A 14,749-nucleotide genomic window follows, 5' to 3' on the forward strand; every position below is an offset into this window, starting at 1 on the left:
CCTTTGTGGTTCCTGCATGTGATTACTGTCTACCTCATGCATCGTGAGGTAGGACAGGGATCGGGTCAGGGCTGTTCCCCGCCGCATCCTCAAAGCTGAATGCTGTGCCTGGAGCATAGTAGGTGCTCAGTGAGTACCTGCTGAATGAATAAAGGAACGGACAATTGTAAACCTCTGATGCACAGTGCTTTAAGTGAGTAAGGTGCGGGCTGTGATTCTCTGCTTTGAGGAAACAGACAGAAAGCAGCTAGGTGACAGCTAGCTCTGATCACCTCCACACCCCAAGAGAACCTCCCAACTTGGAATGCTTCACTCAAGAGGAAACGGGGCCAGTTCACGGCAAAGGATATCCTATAATGCTGCAAACTGACAAAGCCCTCAGCTGGTAGAGGACACTTCCAGTTCCCTTTACTGATGGGTTTCCCAGATGCTACTGGGTTGGCAAGTTAAACCTGCTCTGTTTGTGTGTGGTGTATTTCAAATGGATCCTTGTGAGTTGTTCTGGCTTCATACCTCACACCGTAAAAACCACTCAAGACTGAGATCATACCCACTCTATTCCAGGCCCTGTCTCATCACCATCCAGCCCACACATGCAGACAAGGGAATCACAACATTTTTCGCCTCCAGCAGATCTGATGGATATGACCCTCAATCATTCATAAGAGGCTGGGATGTTGGGGAAGAGAGGGCCATGTAGTTTCCAGTTTTAAAGCCCCTCCTTGCCCTGCCCCCCACAGTGGTTCTGATGCGGGGAGTCCCCGTGGCCTCACAGCACATACGGGTCACTGGGCAAAGGTCTGCTAATCCCCCTGTTGCTGCTCCCCCACCAAGCCTCTCACAATTAATTCAGTGTTGCCAAGTCACGCTCCCTGAAACAGACCCTAGGACTCATTTCCAGGATGTTTTTGGCTGCCTGACAACCTCTTCCTGTTTTGGAAGCTAGAAAGTGACATTTAAAAAGCCAGGGAGGTTTCAGTGTTTTTTTTTTTTTTTTTTTTAAAGATTCCATTGACTGAAGAGAGAATGTGGAGTCTCTCAATGGCAGAGACATGCTCACCCCTGAGGAACTGTTGCCTACACTTAGACTAAGTGCCTCAGTGCCTCACTTTTTGGCCTGATCATTTCTGAAACTGTTTTCTCTCATGTTCCCATATTTTCCTCATGTGTCAGAGACGATGAAGTTGCTCCCACTTGTTAATCATGACACATTTCAAATGACCACAGAAGACAGTCTGAAAACACATTCTAAAGAAAGCTTGCTCTCTTCATGTGCACATTGGCTGAAAGGAATTCGCCAGCAATATTTTCTTTCATTCAAAATGCCCAACCTCTGGTTTAATACTAAGCTAAGTGATTAACTAAATAAAAAGGTAGGATAGGGAATTAAAGATTCCATAGAGGTGCGCCTGGGTGACTCAGCCGGTTAAGTGTCTGCCTTCACTGTCCCAGTGTCAGGCCCTGGGATCATGGCCTGGGATCGAGAGTCCCACATTGGGCTCCCTGCTCAGTGGGGAGCCTGCTTCCCCTTCTTCCTCTGCCTCTCTCCCTGCTTGTGCTCTCCCTCGTTTTTGTGCTTACTCTCTCTCCTTCTCAAATAAATAAGATCTTAAAAAAAAAAATTCTACCAAAACATGACCTTCACAATGGCAAGTGACATGGTTTCATGGTATCTTCCAACAAGACTACAGGGACCCAAGATGAGGCAGCTTATGACAGAACGGGGAAAAGTCCTGGTTACACTCTCACCACCTCCATTTGGAAAGGCAGGAACCCCTTTCCCTTGGAGCAGGAGCTAAGGAGGGCCATGGCCCCTGAGAAAGGGGAGGCAGCACCTGGGAAAGAGATGGGGCAGCTGCATCATGACGGCCATAAGAATGGTGTCTGGACATCCAGCTGCCCACATGGCACAGAGGGGAGACAGAGATTCTCCAGAAAACAGCTCTTGGAGATACAGCAGATGTCTTTTTCAAGGCCAAGTTCCCTCGTCAGATTTGAGGCTGGGAGCCCTGTCACACCATGTTACTTTGTGAGATGAAGGCCCAGGTAGCCTTTAGATTAAGGGCTTAGTGCAAGCTCAGATGAAGCTGAGCAGTTTCATGATAGATGGATCTCTAAAAGTAAATGCCTCTTCCAAGGCAGCATGTGGCCAGAAAAAGTACCTCAATTGGTTCTCTGGCTATTTAGATTAAACTCTAATTGGTCATGTGTTTCTTCAAACGGCCCTTTCATGTTTTATTTGCACATGCAAGTCCTCAACGTTTGTCCTGATGAGAGGAATATCTTACGTTGCAGAACATTTTATGTGGTAGCTTTACTTCCCATATTAGCTGTGCTACTTACTGGCTTTGACTTTGGACAAAGTGCTTATCCTGCTTGGCCTGTTTCTTTAGTAGCTACAGGAACAAACCAGTATCTATTTCCCATAGTAGTTGTGGGGATTAGCCTAGTTAACTGAGAATACACACAGTAGGCACTTCATAAATGGCAGCTGTACTAACAGTGAAAGCTTGGGACAATTCGCCAGCAGTCACAAGTTTATTTGAAATGCAACAAAACGTTTGTTCTTTGATATAGGGGTGGGTTAACTCATTCCTCAAAGCCTGAAAGGTTTTTGTTTATTTTAAAAGAGCATTTATATGGACTTGAGATTTATTTAATTTGAGAGAGAGAGAGAGAGAGAGGAAGAGAGCGAGTGTGTGGCATGTAAGAGCAGGGGAAGGGCTGAGGGAGAGAATCTTCAAGCAGATTCCCTGTTAAGCATGGAGCCTGACATGGGGCTTGATTCCACAACCCATGAGATCAGGACCGGAGCCCAAACTAAGAATCAGATGCTCAACCAACTGAGCGACCCAGGTGCCCCCTGAACACATATGGACTTGAAAAAGCAAAACTAGATCCTACTTTTATATCTAATTAAGATAAAGTACATTCAAATACTAGATTGAATCAAATGATTAATAGGACAGTTTTCTCCGATTTCCCCTTCCTTTCACAACACAAATTTTATTAGCAATGATCATTTATATATGCTAGATACTAGGCTATTTTTTTTTCTAGGCTATTTTTTAAATAAATTTTTTATTGGTGTTCAATTTGCCAACATATAGAATAACACCCAGTGCTCATCCCATCAGTGTCCACCTCAGTGCCCGTCACCCAGTCACCCCCACCCCCCGCCCACCTCCCCTAGTTCGTTTCCCAGTTAGGAGTCTTCATGTTCTGTCTCCCTTTCTGATATTTCCCACTTATTTTTTCTCCTTTTCCTTTTATTCCCTTTCACTATTTTTTATAGTCCCCAAATGAATGAGACCATATAATGTTTGTCCTTCTCCGATTGACTTATTTCTCTCAGCATAATACCCTCCAGTTCCATCCACGTCGAAGCAAATGGTGGGTATTTGTCATTTCTTTTTTTTTTTTTAAAGATTTTATTTATATATTTGTGATAGACATGGGGCAGGGGGGCAGAGGGAGAAGCAGGCTGCATGCCAGGAGCCTGATGTGGGACTCGATCCCGGGACTCCAGGATCACGCCCTGTGCCAAAGGCAGGCGCTGAACTGTTGAGCCACCCAGGGATTCCCGTATTTGTCATTTCTAATGGCTGAGTAATATTCCACTGTAGATACTATGCTCTTAATAGACATAGTTTGCAATTATTTTCTCCCATTCTGTGCATTGTATTTTCACTTTCTTTTTCTTAATCATTTTATTTTTTTTCATCATGATAAGTGCACTCTTTAATTTCCATTCCCTATTTCCCCTATCCCTAACCTTAACCTTATTTTCTCCCTGGGAACCATTACTTTCTTCTTTAGTCTAGAGTCTGTTTCTTGGTTTGTCTTTTTCCCTTTGCTCATTTGCCTTCTTAAATTCCACACATGAGTGGGATCACATAGTATTTGTCTTTCTCAATTTCCCTCAGCATGATACTCTCTAGTTCCACCCATGTTGTTGCAAATGGCAAGATTTCATTTTTTCAATGGCTGAAAAATATTCCATTGTATATATACCACATCTTCTTTATCCACTCATCTATTGATGGACACTTGGGCTGCTTCCATAGTTTAGCTATTGTGAATAATGTTGCTATAAACAGAGGTATAAATATCCCTTTGGATTAGTTTTTGTATTTTGGGGTTAAATACCCAGTAGTGAAATTACTGAATTATAGGGTAGTTCTATTTTTAATTTTTTGAGGAAACTCCATACTGTTTTCCACAGTGGCTGTACCAGTTTGCACTCCTACCAATAGTCCACAAGGGTTCCCCTTTCTCCACATCCTCACCAACACTTGTTTCTTGTGTTTTTGATTGTAGCCATTCTGATGGATATAAGGTGATATCTCATTGCATTTTGATTTGCCTTTCCCTGATGATGAGTGATGCTGAGCATCTTTTCATGTGTCTGTTGACCATCTGTATATCTTCTTTGGAGAAATGTCTATTCATGTCTTCTGCTCACTTTTGAACTGGATTATTTGTTTTTTGGGTATTGAGTTATATCAATTCTTTATATGTTTTGGATATTAACCCTTTATGTCATTTGCAAATATTGTCTCCCATTCAATAGGCTGCCTTTTAGTTTGTTTCCTCCAATGTGTAGAAGCTTTTCATTTTGATGTCATCCCAATAGTTTATTTGTATTTTCACTTGCCTGAATAATTGCAAATTTAGCTTTGATAAAAATCTTGCTTTTATATGAATCTATGGATAGTCAACTTAAATATAAGTTAGTTGGTTTTGAAAAAAAAATTTCCCTAAATTTCAATAACACTATTCCTTATCAAATGTATTTTATTGTATTAACACATATTCAAATTATCAAGTAGGTATTTCTCATAGAATGTAGTCTGTACAAAAAAGAATAAAGCCTAAATGATAATGTGACAGTTACTTTGGTTCTGTCATTTTATTCAGGTCATCAAGGAGGGTCCATCAGATTCAGTGGGAAGCTTGAGGGTCAAAGACCACCACTTCAGGCTACATTCTTTCTTATTTCACCCAACAAGTCATAGGTCTGCTCTGAAATGTCAAAAGGTTCATGGACTCCATCTGGTGACAGCAGAGCTTGGAGGGCACCCCCATTTTCTTGGTTTTGCTTAAGGAAGTCAGCAATTACTTTCCACCGGGCAGCCTCTGTCTCTTCTTCTGCCCACCTGAATGGGGGCAGGAGTGTGGAATGCAGAAGAGGGACCACACAGTCGTGGTAAACCAGGAGAAACATGGCCTTCAGGAACTCTTTGTCTCTCTGGGAAAACACCACCAACACAAATGAGTGTGAAATAAACGACATCATTAGCTTTTAAGTGTTAAATTCTATTAACTCTGTAAACTAAAGTTTATCTAAGGGGAGGGATGGAGGGTGTCATTAATGTCTGGCAAGTAACTGACTCTGAACCAGCTACTCAGTCAGGAAACAGAATTCTCTGAAGTGGATGCAAGCAAGAGTCACCTTGGAGGAGAGAAGAGCTGTTCTCCTTGAGAGTCTGGGAGAGACTCAAGACTAGCATGTCTCCTGAGCTTCCCTGAGGGCATCTCACACATTCCATCAAGGACATTGGGGTGCTGAAATCTAATTCTGGTGACAAGGGTGTGGTTCCAGGTAAACATAACTAAAACACAATATGAAGTCAGCTGTATCCACTTAATTAGATTACAGCCTATCAGAGACAATGTCAAGTTATTATAGGAGAAGGGTGGCATGAAATCCAGAGGAGATCCTAGGAGTAAAAGTGTGCAGACCCTCTCCAGATAACAAGGGTACTGCAGTATGGACACAACCAGTCAACCCCTGACACTGACAGGCTGGGGAGCACAGCAGTCTGAAGGTAGAGATATTTATACACAGCAGATCTACACATAGATACCACCCGTCCAAGCAACCATGTGGGGGGGGGGGGGCAATTTCTACAGGCCTGAGACCCAGCACGTTGTTCACTGCTGTCCTAGAAAAGCAGTACACCTGCCAGTTTTAGCAAAGGTCAAGTGTAAACAGTACTGGTCAAATGGAAGCTCAAATAAGGTTACAACACACTTTTACAACATATAGTGTCTGTGTCTGCGTGTTTGTATATACACATATATTATTTATAATACAGTTTATGTTTCTTAAAATTTTTAGGAGTTTTGGTTTGTTCTCCTATGTTCCTTGTAGTTAATTAACACTTTAGACTTGAAATCCAAAAACCATGGACCATGAGTCAAATGTGGCCTACTACCTATTTTTATAAATAAAGTTTTACAAAAATTCAGCCATGCTCAGAGTTTACAGAAGTCTGCAGCTGATTTTGGACTACACTGGCAGAGTGGAGTATTGTACTAGAGACCTTACTGCCTACAAATCCAAAAAAATTTTCTATGTGGCTCTTCACACGAGAAGTTTGTCAACCTTGGATTAGAGCAGTGAAGCCATTACTCACTGATTAATACAAGCTGTTTGGTAATCACCAAGCGTCCATGGTAATGTAAGCATGAGCCATGCATTTTTTCAATGTATTAGACTGGTTAGGCCAATTTTCTTTTTCCTTCTCCTTAAATGATATGGACTTTGAGAGCTAGAGGAACCTTTTTTTAAAGTAAGAGAAATTTGATAGCCAACTGGAGACTTTGTTTAGAAACTTCTCCTCAAATAACATTCAGTGATCTGAAACGATTATTTTGATCAATTATTTCTTTTCACATTGGAAATCACTCAACCATACCCTTTTTGGAACATGTCTTCGCAACCACGATGACACAGTTTAACTGGTTAAGAGAGACTAGGACTATAGCTACTTTGGCTAAGACAGAGGCATTATTAGCATGTGTAAGCAAGCCATGAGCTCTGCAAACATTCAGTTCAGTGTGGAAAACTGCATTACCTTCTCTGATCTTTTTAATGTGCTTTCTTTCTCAGCCCAGGAACTCTAAAAAGCAAATCAATATGTTATATTAATCCTAGTATTCACAAGCCTTTGCCACACTTCTGTGACTTCATGGTAATTTAACGTATGGATAGGGCTAAAAAACCTGTACAGGCCCTACATATATAAGTGAATCTATAGGTACCAAGTGCTAACAACCCAGAACCAGACCAAATGGGCCATGAAAGTTGCCTTAGAAGCATCATGATTCTTAGAAGTCGAAACTAATTTAAGAACAGAATCAGTGAAACACTAACACATCCTTGCAAAATGCATAAACATTGCACCTGAACAGTAAAATACCATTAAGGTTTTAAAGTCAGATGATAATGAACATAGAGAACTCTACCAAATACCATACTTCTTTGCAATTCTGTCTGCCATGATGATGACAGGGGTCAGAGGGAGATAAAAGGAAGTATAGCTTTGCAAGTAAATATCCCCATCTGTCCACAAAGCTTCACACAAGCTTCTTTAAAGAAATAAAAAAAACCTCCCAAAGTCCAATTAATCCCACAGAAATACGAACTGAAGACTTTTTCAGCATCAGTTCTGAGCAAACTATGAGCAAGGAGGGATGTGCCCATTCTCCCAGTTGCTTCCTCTAGGCCTCCATTTGGTGCCCAGTTGTGGGTATTCTCCTGTTGTGCCTGATTTCATGGATTCCATGAAAGCATCAGCTCTTGTCTCAGTCGGGAGGCCTGGGGGTGAATATGACATATGGCACCAAGAACAAGATTCTCCATGAAATGAAGGAGAAGTTTCCTATTGAGAGACTACAGGCTGTTCCTCTAATGAGCCATGTCTTGGACGGTCATATTTACCATAATCTGTTTCGATGAATGGTCAGTTATTACCATGAAAGAACTACCTGATGAGACTGTGGTCCACTACCCTATTGACTGCTGTACCTGTGGGTCCTGGAGAGTTTGAAGAGGACCCTTAGAGAGGCAGGGTGCTTTACTAAACAGGTCAGGTGCTATTATTATTAAAACACTACCAACAAACTAAACTTAGCTAAGTTGATGCTAGGAGGCTCACATACTTCATGATATAAACTTTAAAAGGTACCTGGCTTCACATAACTATCAGTTAGCAACGTTAGACTTAACATTGAGTAAAATTTGTCTATTGTTTCTTAGTTGTGTCAAGGTCCCACTTCATTTTTCACTGAGCTACCAGCAAGCAGTAAGGTGTCTCACCTATTACTATAGGTGACTCAGTGGCGAACAGTGTGTGTGTGTGTGTGTGTGTGTGTGTGTGTCGGGGGGGGGGGTTCACTACTATACACTAAGATCCGTTTCTTTCTTCCTTCTGGAGCAAACAGAAGACTCCATCTCCCAGCTCCCTTGAAGTTAAGTGGGGCCATGTGACTGGTTCTGGTCATTGAAACGTGAGTAGAAATGGCTTATGCCACTTTAGGGCAAAGGCAGTGGAAAGCCCAAGGACAATCCTCTATTCTCTCTTTTCCTGCAGATGCAACTGGCAACAGAGGAAGCCACTTGTTCCAGATGATGCTGTAAGAAAGTGGAACCTCCACCAGCCTGCGTCCTTGGGTGACTATGGAGCAGAGTCTTACATTGATCCATGCTGGGTAGGCACCATGAGGGAGAAATCAACCTGTATTAGCTACCACTGCCCAGGCTGGCTTAACCTAAGTAACACGGTATGCCATGAAAGAAGGCTCAAGAGTACAAATAAAGCACTCTTTTTTATTTTTATTATTTATTGTACAAATAATTAATTTTGGAAAAGTTAAGAGAATACAGGTAAACAAAATAACTCATGATCCAGAGGTAATCCTATGTATTATCTTTCTAGAGTATATTCTTCCAGTTATTTTTACAGGCAGATATATAAATGTAAATATATATATTTAAATACACTTAACTACAACTCAAATTTTTTTTCACTTTAATAATGTATATGATCAACTTTATCTACATGCCTTTTCTTTTCTTTTCTTTCTTTTTTTTTTTTTTTTACATGCCTTTTCTTGAGCCTGTGGCATATCTAGACGTACCCAGAGCAGACCTGCAGTGCACTTCTCTGGGCTATCTGCTCATCAGTAAATGTGGAATTTAAACTAGGTTAGCCATAAGGTTCTGTCCTAACTCCAATGCCCAGACTCTATGACTGCTACACACCTAGAGAAATATGCCAGTGCCCTACACAGTGCCTTAGCCACAGTGAGGTCTCGTAAACTATTTGTCTAATGAATCAATGGACCTGTGTTCTGTATAATGAATAAACATGATACTAGTGACTTTATAGGGGAAAAAAGAAAAATTCTGCATTATCTAATGTGAGTGCCATATGAACTTTTCTGAAATTATGGATAATCATATTCCATTAAGTCTTTTTTGCAGAAAACTTCATTGTTACTTCATTGACACCCCAGACCTGGCCAAACCATTACATGAAATCAGCTTTCAAGTCTAATAAAAATCTTTGTAGGTGATTACTTCCTCCTTCCATTTCTGTCAGGCCCACTGGACCTCTATCCTTATAGATAGGAATCACCTCCTAGCATAGCTCACCTTCCTTCTGCACATGTACTTTTCTACCTGTGTGTCAGGAGCTTTCCTAAAGCAGAACCCTGTACAGATTTACCCACCACCTACCATATACTCTTCACTGGCAATGTGAGAATCAGATCAACTCTGCCCATCTGCATATGACGTTCTACACGCCAAAGTGGATCCTTTGCTCTTCTATTACTCGCTATTCCTTTCTGCTTCAAAACATCGGTTCATGGTGATCCTTCTACCTGTAATGTCCTCCCTTTCATCTCAGCACATCAAAATTTGATTTGGCCCCAACTTTTTATTAGGTCTTTCTCACCAAGAACCTCTTGTGAAAAACACTTATCCTCATTTGCTGCCCTCTTTAAATATTCAAGGTCCTGGATTATACATCCCCAGTGGCACTTACCATGTTATCAGGGTACTGCCTTGAAGCCATAATGGACTCGTAATATTTGTTGGCTGATATATTAAGCTAAACTTTATGAAACTGACATTTTTGAAAGTCACAAAATGGCTAAAAATTAGAGATTTTATAGGGTTCAAACTAATACCCAGTTGCAATTTCATATAAGCAGACAGTATATGTTGAATTAAAACAAAACTGATAGGGACACCTGGGTGGCTCAGTGGTTTAGCGCCTGCCTTCGGCCCAGGGCATGATCCTGGAGTCACAGGATTGAGTCCTGCATCGGGATCCCTGCATGGAGCCTGCTTCTCCCTCTGCCTGTGTCTCTGCCTCTCTCTCTCTCTCTCTCTCAGTCTTTCTCTCACTCTTTCTCTGTGTCTCTCATGAATAAATAAATAAAATTTTAAAAAATGATATATGTACCCTGATTCTCCTCTGAAAGGTCAGTCTATTTATCTAACAAACCATTTTGGATTTTTGCTTAGGATACAATCAGTGGCCATCTTAAGTCAAGGAATAAAGAATAGGAAAGAGATTGCAATAGCGTACATAGCAGGTACTCCATCTGCTTATTGGGTCAGGGGAAGCAGCCCTGGGAAATAGTATTCATACTAAGGAAGAAAGGATGAGAGCAAGTTAACTAGACAATGTACAGGGGTTGGGAGACACTGTCCAAATTGGAAAAACAATCAAACCAACGGTAGAGCAGGTGTCAGAACTCACTAACATGGTATGTTCAATTGTTTTCAGAACCCATAGGTTTCTATCATGATGTGTGCTACCCACCCTGAGTGCATCCATCATGTCAGGCTGCTCCAAGAGCTTGGGGAAGGTGGCCAACACTGGGTTACTAATTAAATCTGAAATACAAAAGAACAAAAAGGATTTTATATAAACTTCATCCAATGTATTTGACTGCAACAGACATAAAAACATTCATTCAGACAAAAATTATTATGCTACATAATTTGTTGATAACACATTCTATACATTTTAACTTCTAGGAGGGCTCAAAACTGTCTGCTCAATCTCCATCCACCCCTAAACTCATACTCCAGGGAGTTATGAAATGAGTCTTATACCAAGTAGACAGAGCTTTTAGGGTGAAAGTAAAGTGGCTCTGAACAGAATAAAACTAGAAAATTTTGTTCTCCTTTCTTTGCTGTTTTCCAACCTCTCTTTCCTCCTTATGACATAACTGAAGTATGGTAAAAGTAACTAGAGAAGTACAACTCAACACCAAAAAACCAAATACTCCAATTAAAAAATGGGCAAAAGACATAAACAGACATTTCTCCAAAGAAGACATACATGTGTCAACAGACACATGAAAAGATGCTCAATATAACTAATCATCAGGGACATACAAATCAAAACTACAATGACAGGAGCACCTGAGTGGCTCAGTTGGTTAAGTATCCAACTCTTGATTTCAGCCTAGATCATGATCTCAGGATCATGAGATTGAGCCCTGCATTGGGCTCTGAGCTGAGTGTAAAGTCTGCTTAAGATTCTCTCTCCTCCCTCCGCCCCTCCCTGCCCCTGCACTATCTCTCTCTCTAATAAAAAAGAAACACAAACCACAATGAGATAACACCTCATACCTGTCACAATGGCTAAAATAAAAAGCACAAGAAATAAGTACTGGCAAGGATGTGGAGAAAATGGAACCCCCATGCACTGTTGGTGGGAATTCAAATTGACACAGACAATGTGGAAAACAGCATGGAGGTTCTTCAAAAAATTAAAAATGGAATTATCATATGATCCAGCAATTCCCCTACTGGGTATTTACCCAAAGAATCTGAAAAGATGTATGTGCCTCCATATTTATTGCAGCATCATTCACAATAGCCAAATTATGGAAGCAGCCCAGTATCCACAGACTGATGAACAGATAAAGAAGAGATACACACACACACATACACAGAGGACTATTATTCAGCCATAAAAAGAAGGAAATCTTGCCATCTGCAATAACATGGATGGATCTAGAAGGTAAAATGCTAAGCAAAATAATTCAGAGAAAGACAAATCACATATGATTTCAATCATATGTGGAATTTAAGAAACAAACAAACAAAGAAAAAGAGACAAAATGAGAAACAGACTCTTAACCATAGAGAACAAATTGATACTTATCAGAGAGGAGGTGCGTGGGGGATGGGTGAAATAGATGAAGGGGATGAAAAGTACACTTATCGTGAAGAGGACTGAGTAATGTATAAAATTGTTGAATCACTATATGTACACCTGAAACTAATATAACACTGAATATCAAATATACTAGAATTCCTGCTGAGCTGGAACTAGTAAGTGCTGGGGGACAGGAGACACGGTGCAAGCTGCTCAGGAACTGACTCCAGTCCTGGAGTCAGAAAGGACCCCGAAACTGGTGTTTGGGGTCAATGGATGGTGGTGGATGAAAATGAAAGGAATCAGGAGTTGAGGATTCTAGCCATAGTCCTAAATACTGTGTAGGAGAATACTGATATTTCACAATAAATAATGGCAAATGAAACACCTTTGCAAAGAAGCACACCAGAAAGGACACTCTTAAAATGACATGGGCAATATATTTTGCTACCTTGCATCCTCAGTAGAGAAAAATCGTTCCTCTAGGTCTTATCAGGGTTATTCTGATGGTCAGATTCAAATGATGAAATTGGTTCTGAGTAACCTCCTTCCCAACAGGAAAGCTAATAACCCTCTAATAAGTCTTATCATTCATGAAGTTTCTTTCGAGTTACTAAAATAAATTCAAAGGCAAGCGATGATGAAGAAGTTCAAAGTGTCCTTCCCTTGGAGTAATAATTGTTCCTTGAGAAATGGTGGTACCTCCCTGTTGTAGAGTTCCATTTCTCTCTCTTAAGTCCTGGGAAAGGACTCCTGTCTAACCATGAACTCTACTTGTCCACAATTGCTAAGCCATCATAGGGCTCTTGGTCCTACTCACTCTGTTTCAGCCACACTGGCCTGCTTTCAACTGTAATCCCTCCAACATACTTGGGTTGTTTTGCCTTGGGTCTTCAGATACACTGGCTCTGCTCAGATAGGCTCTTCCTCCATATCTTAAACTCCTCTCTCAGGTCTTATCTTAAATATTACTTGCCTAGAGACTTCCCTCAGGTCTTCCTAGTGTATGTTCATGTTGGCTTTCTTCCTTTAAAATACTTATTTTATAAGGTTGAAAAGGATTATTTATATAATCTTGTGTTTGAAGTCTGTCACGCCACCAGGGTGAGGATGTATCTGTTACAACCGCCTACTACATGCTTGGCATATAGGAAGCACTCTATACATATCTGCTTTCTAATTTACTGAATTCAAAGACTATTCATTAAAATTAAACTATTTTTAGAGGTAATTTTTTTTTTTAAGATTTTAGTTATTTATTACAGAGGGTAGGGGAGAAGGGAAAAGCAGAGGGAAAAGGACAAGCAGACTCCATGCTGAGCACAGAGCCCAACATGGGGCTCAATCTTAGGACCCTGAGATCATGACCTGACCTGAATGCAAGAGTTGGATGCTTAACCTATTGAGCTACCCAGGCACCCCTAAAGGCAATTCTTATAACATATTTATATCTCTTTGCAAGTTTAATCATGTGTGATAACTCATTGATTTTTTAAAATTATTTTTTAACAATTTACTTGGAAAAAGTTTCAAGCTTACAAAGAAGTTACAAGAATAAAAATAGAACACTGGAGTACCTTTTATCTGTATTTAATTTTAACTAATCTGTTGACATTTAACTTCACACATTAAGAATCAGTTATTTTGGGTGATTTTGGTCTCTTCCCAAAAAGATGATGTACATACCAAACATGTGGTATAAACATATTATTCAAGACACCGAGGGGAAATATGATTATGTCTGAGTTTTAGGATCTCGAATCTCCATAATTTGTAATGTAAAAATATGCATATTGTAAAGAACTGAATATATACTGAGCTCACACAGGATATATACAGGTGTACAATGGGGTACAATACTGTGCAACGAGGTAGTTTATTTATTTACTTTAAAATATTTTATTTATTTATTCATGAAAGACATAGAGAAAGAGGCAGAGTCATAGGTAGAGGGAGAAGCAGGCTCATGTGGGACTCAATCCTGGGACTCCAGGACCACAACCTGAGTCAAAGGCAGACGCTCAACTGCTGAGCCACCCAGGCGTCCCTCAAGGTAATTTATTGACACTGATGCTATTCTAAATATTTTATTCCAAAAAATAAATATTTTATTCCAAATGTTACCTTCAGAAGCAGAAGATAAAGGCTGGCGTAGGTTACATTTACTCAAAGCATGATGCATTACTATATATAAGGAAATTGCAAAGACTCTTACCAGCACTTTGCATGCTCGTCCTGTCTTTCAGGAGTACATCTCCAAGAATTTGGCGATAAAATATCAACAAATGAATGGTACACATACTTCCAATTAATGTTTCTGGCAGTAAACTGTTAAAGAAGAAAAATATGTATTCATTAAACAATTCCCTACAATCTCACCTACAGTGTTTTTTTAAATATATACTTACTACTTTAATGAACAGTTCCAAGTTTTGCTTCATTATTGGAAAAAAGTTTTAACAGTTTTAAAGAAAATTCCCACTATAAGTTGCCTACAGTAAGCCTCAGAAAACTACTATTTCTATGTGTACACTTTCAAATCTGAACTCTGTTTTGCCATTCTTGTGTTTCCATTTTAGGGCATTCACCCATGTTATATGTTAAGTAAAGAAGGAAAGTCACCAATTACATGTTTGGGGAAGAAGGGGATTAGTCAGCTACCAGTTTTGACAAAGCCTTGTAGCCATTCCTCCTGATGCGATGAATGAAAAAGGACACACGAGGAGTTCAGACTGTTCCTTGGTGCCTGGTGGAATGTGGGAGGGGTGTGGCAG

General features: G+C 40.2%; 1 protein-coding gene across 1 annotated transcript in view; it reads right to left on the reverse strand.

Moving 5' to 3' along the window:
- Window positions 1-4,888: 4,888 nt before the first annotated feature.
- Window positions 4,889-14,749, reverse strand: part of NPHP1 (nephrocystin 1) — a 59,906-nt gene continuing 50,045 nt past the window's right edge. Inside the window, 4 exon segments of the mRNA NM_001195841.1 lie at window positions 4,889-5,251; window positions 6,864-6,908; window positions 10,626-10,699; window positions 14,191-14,303. Coding sequence (NP_001182770.1) covers window positions 4,979-5,251; window positions 6,864-6,908; window positions 10,626-10,699; window positions 14,191-14,303 — 505 coding nt within the window. The 3' untranslated portion in view covers window positions 4,889-4,978.

The sequence above is a fragment of the Canis lupus genome, chromosome 17, assembly GCF_011100685.1.
Source record: "Canis lupus familiaris isolate Mischka breed German Shepherd chromosome 17, alternate assembly UU_Cfam_GSD_1.0, whole genome shotgun sequence".
NCBI classification, from domain to species: Eukaryota; Metazoa; Chordata; class Mammalia; order Carnivora; family Canidae; genus Canis; species Canis lupus.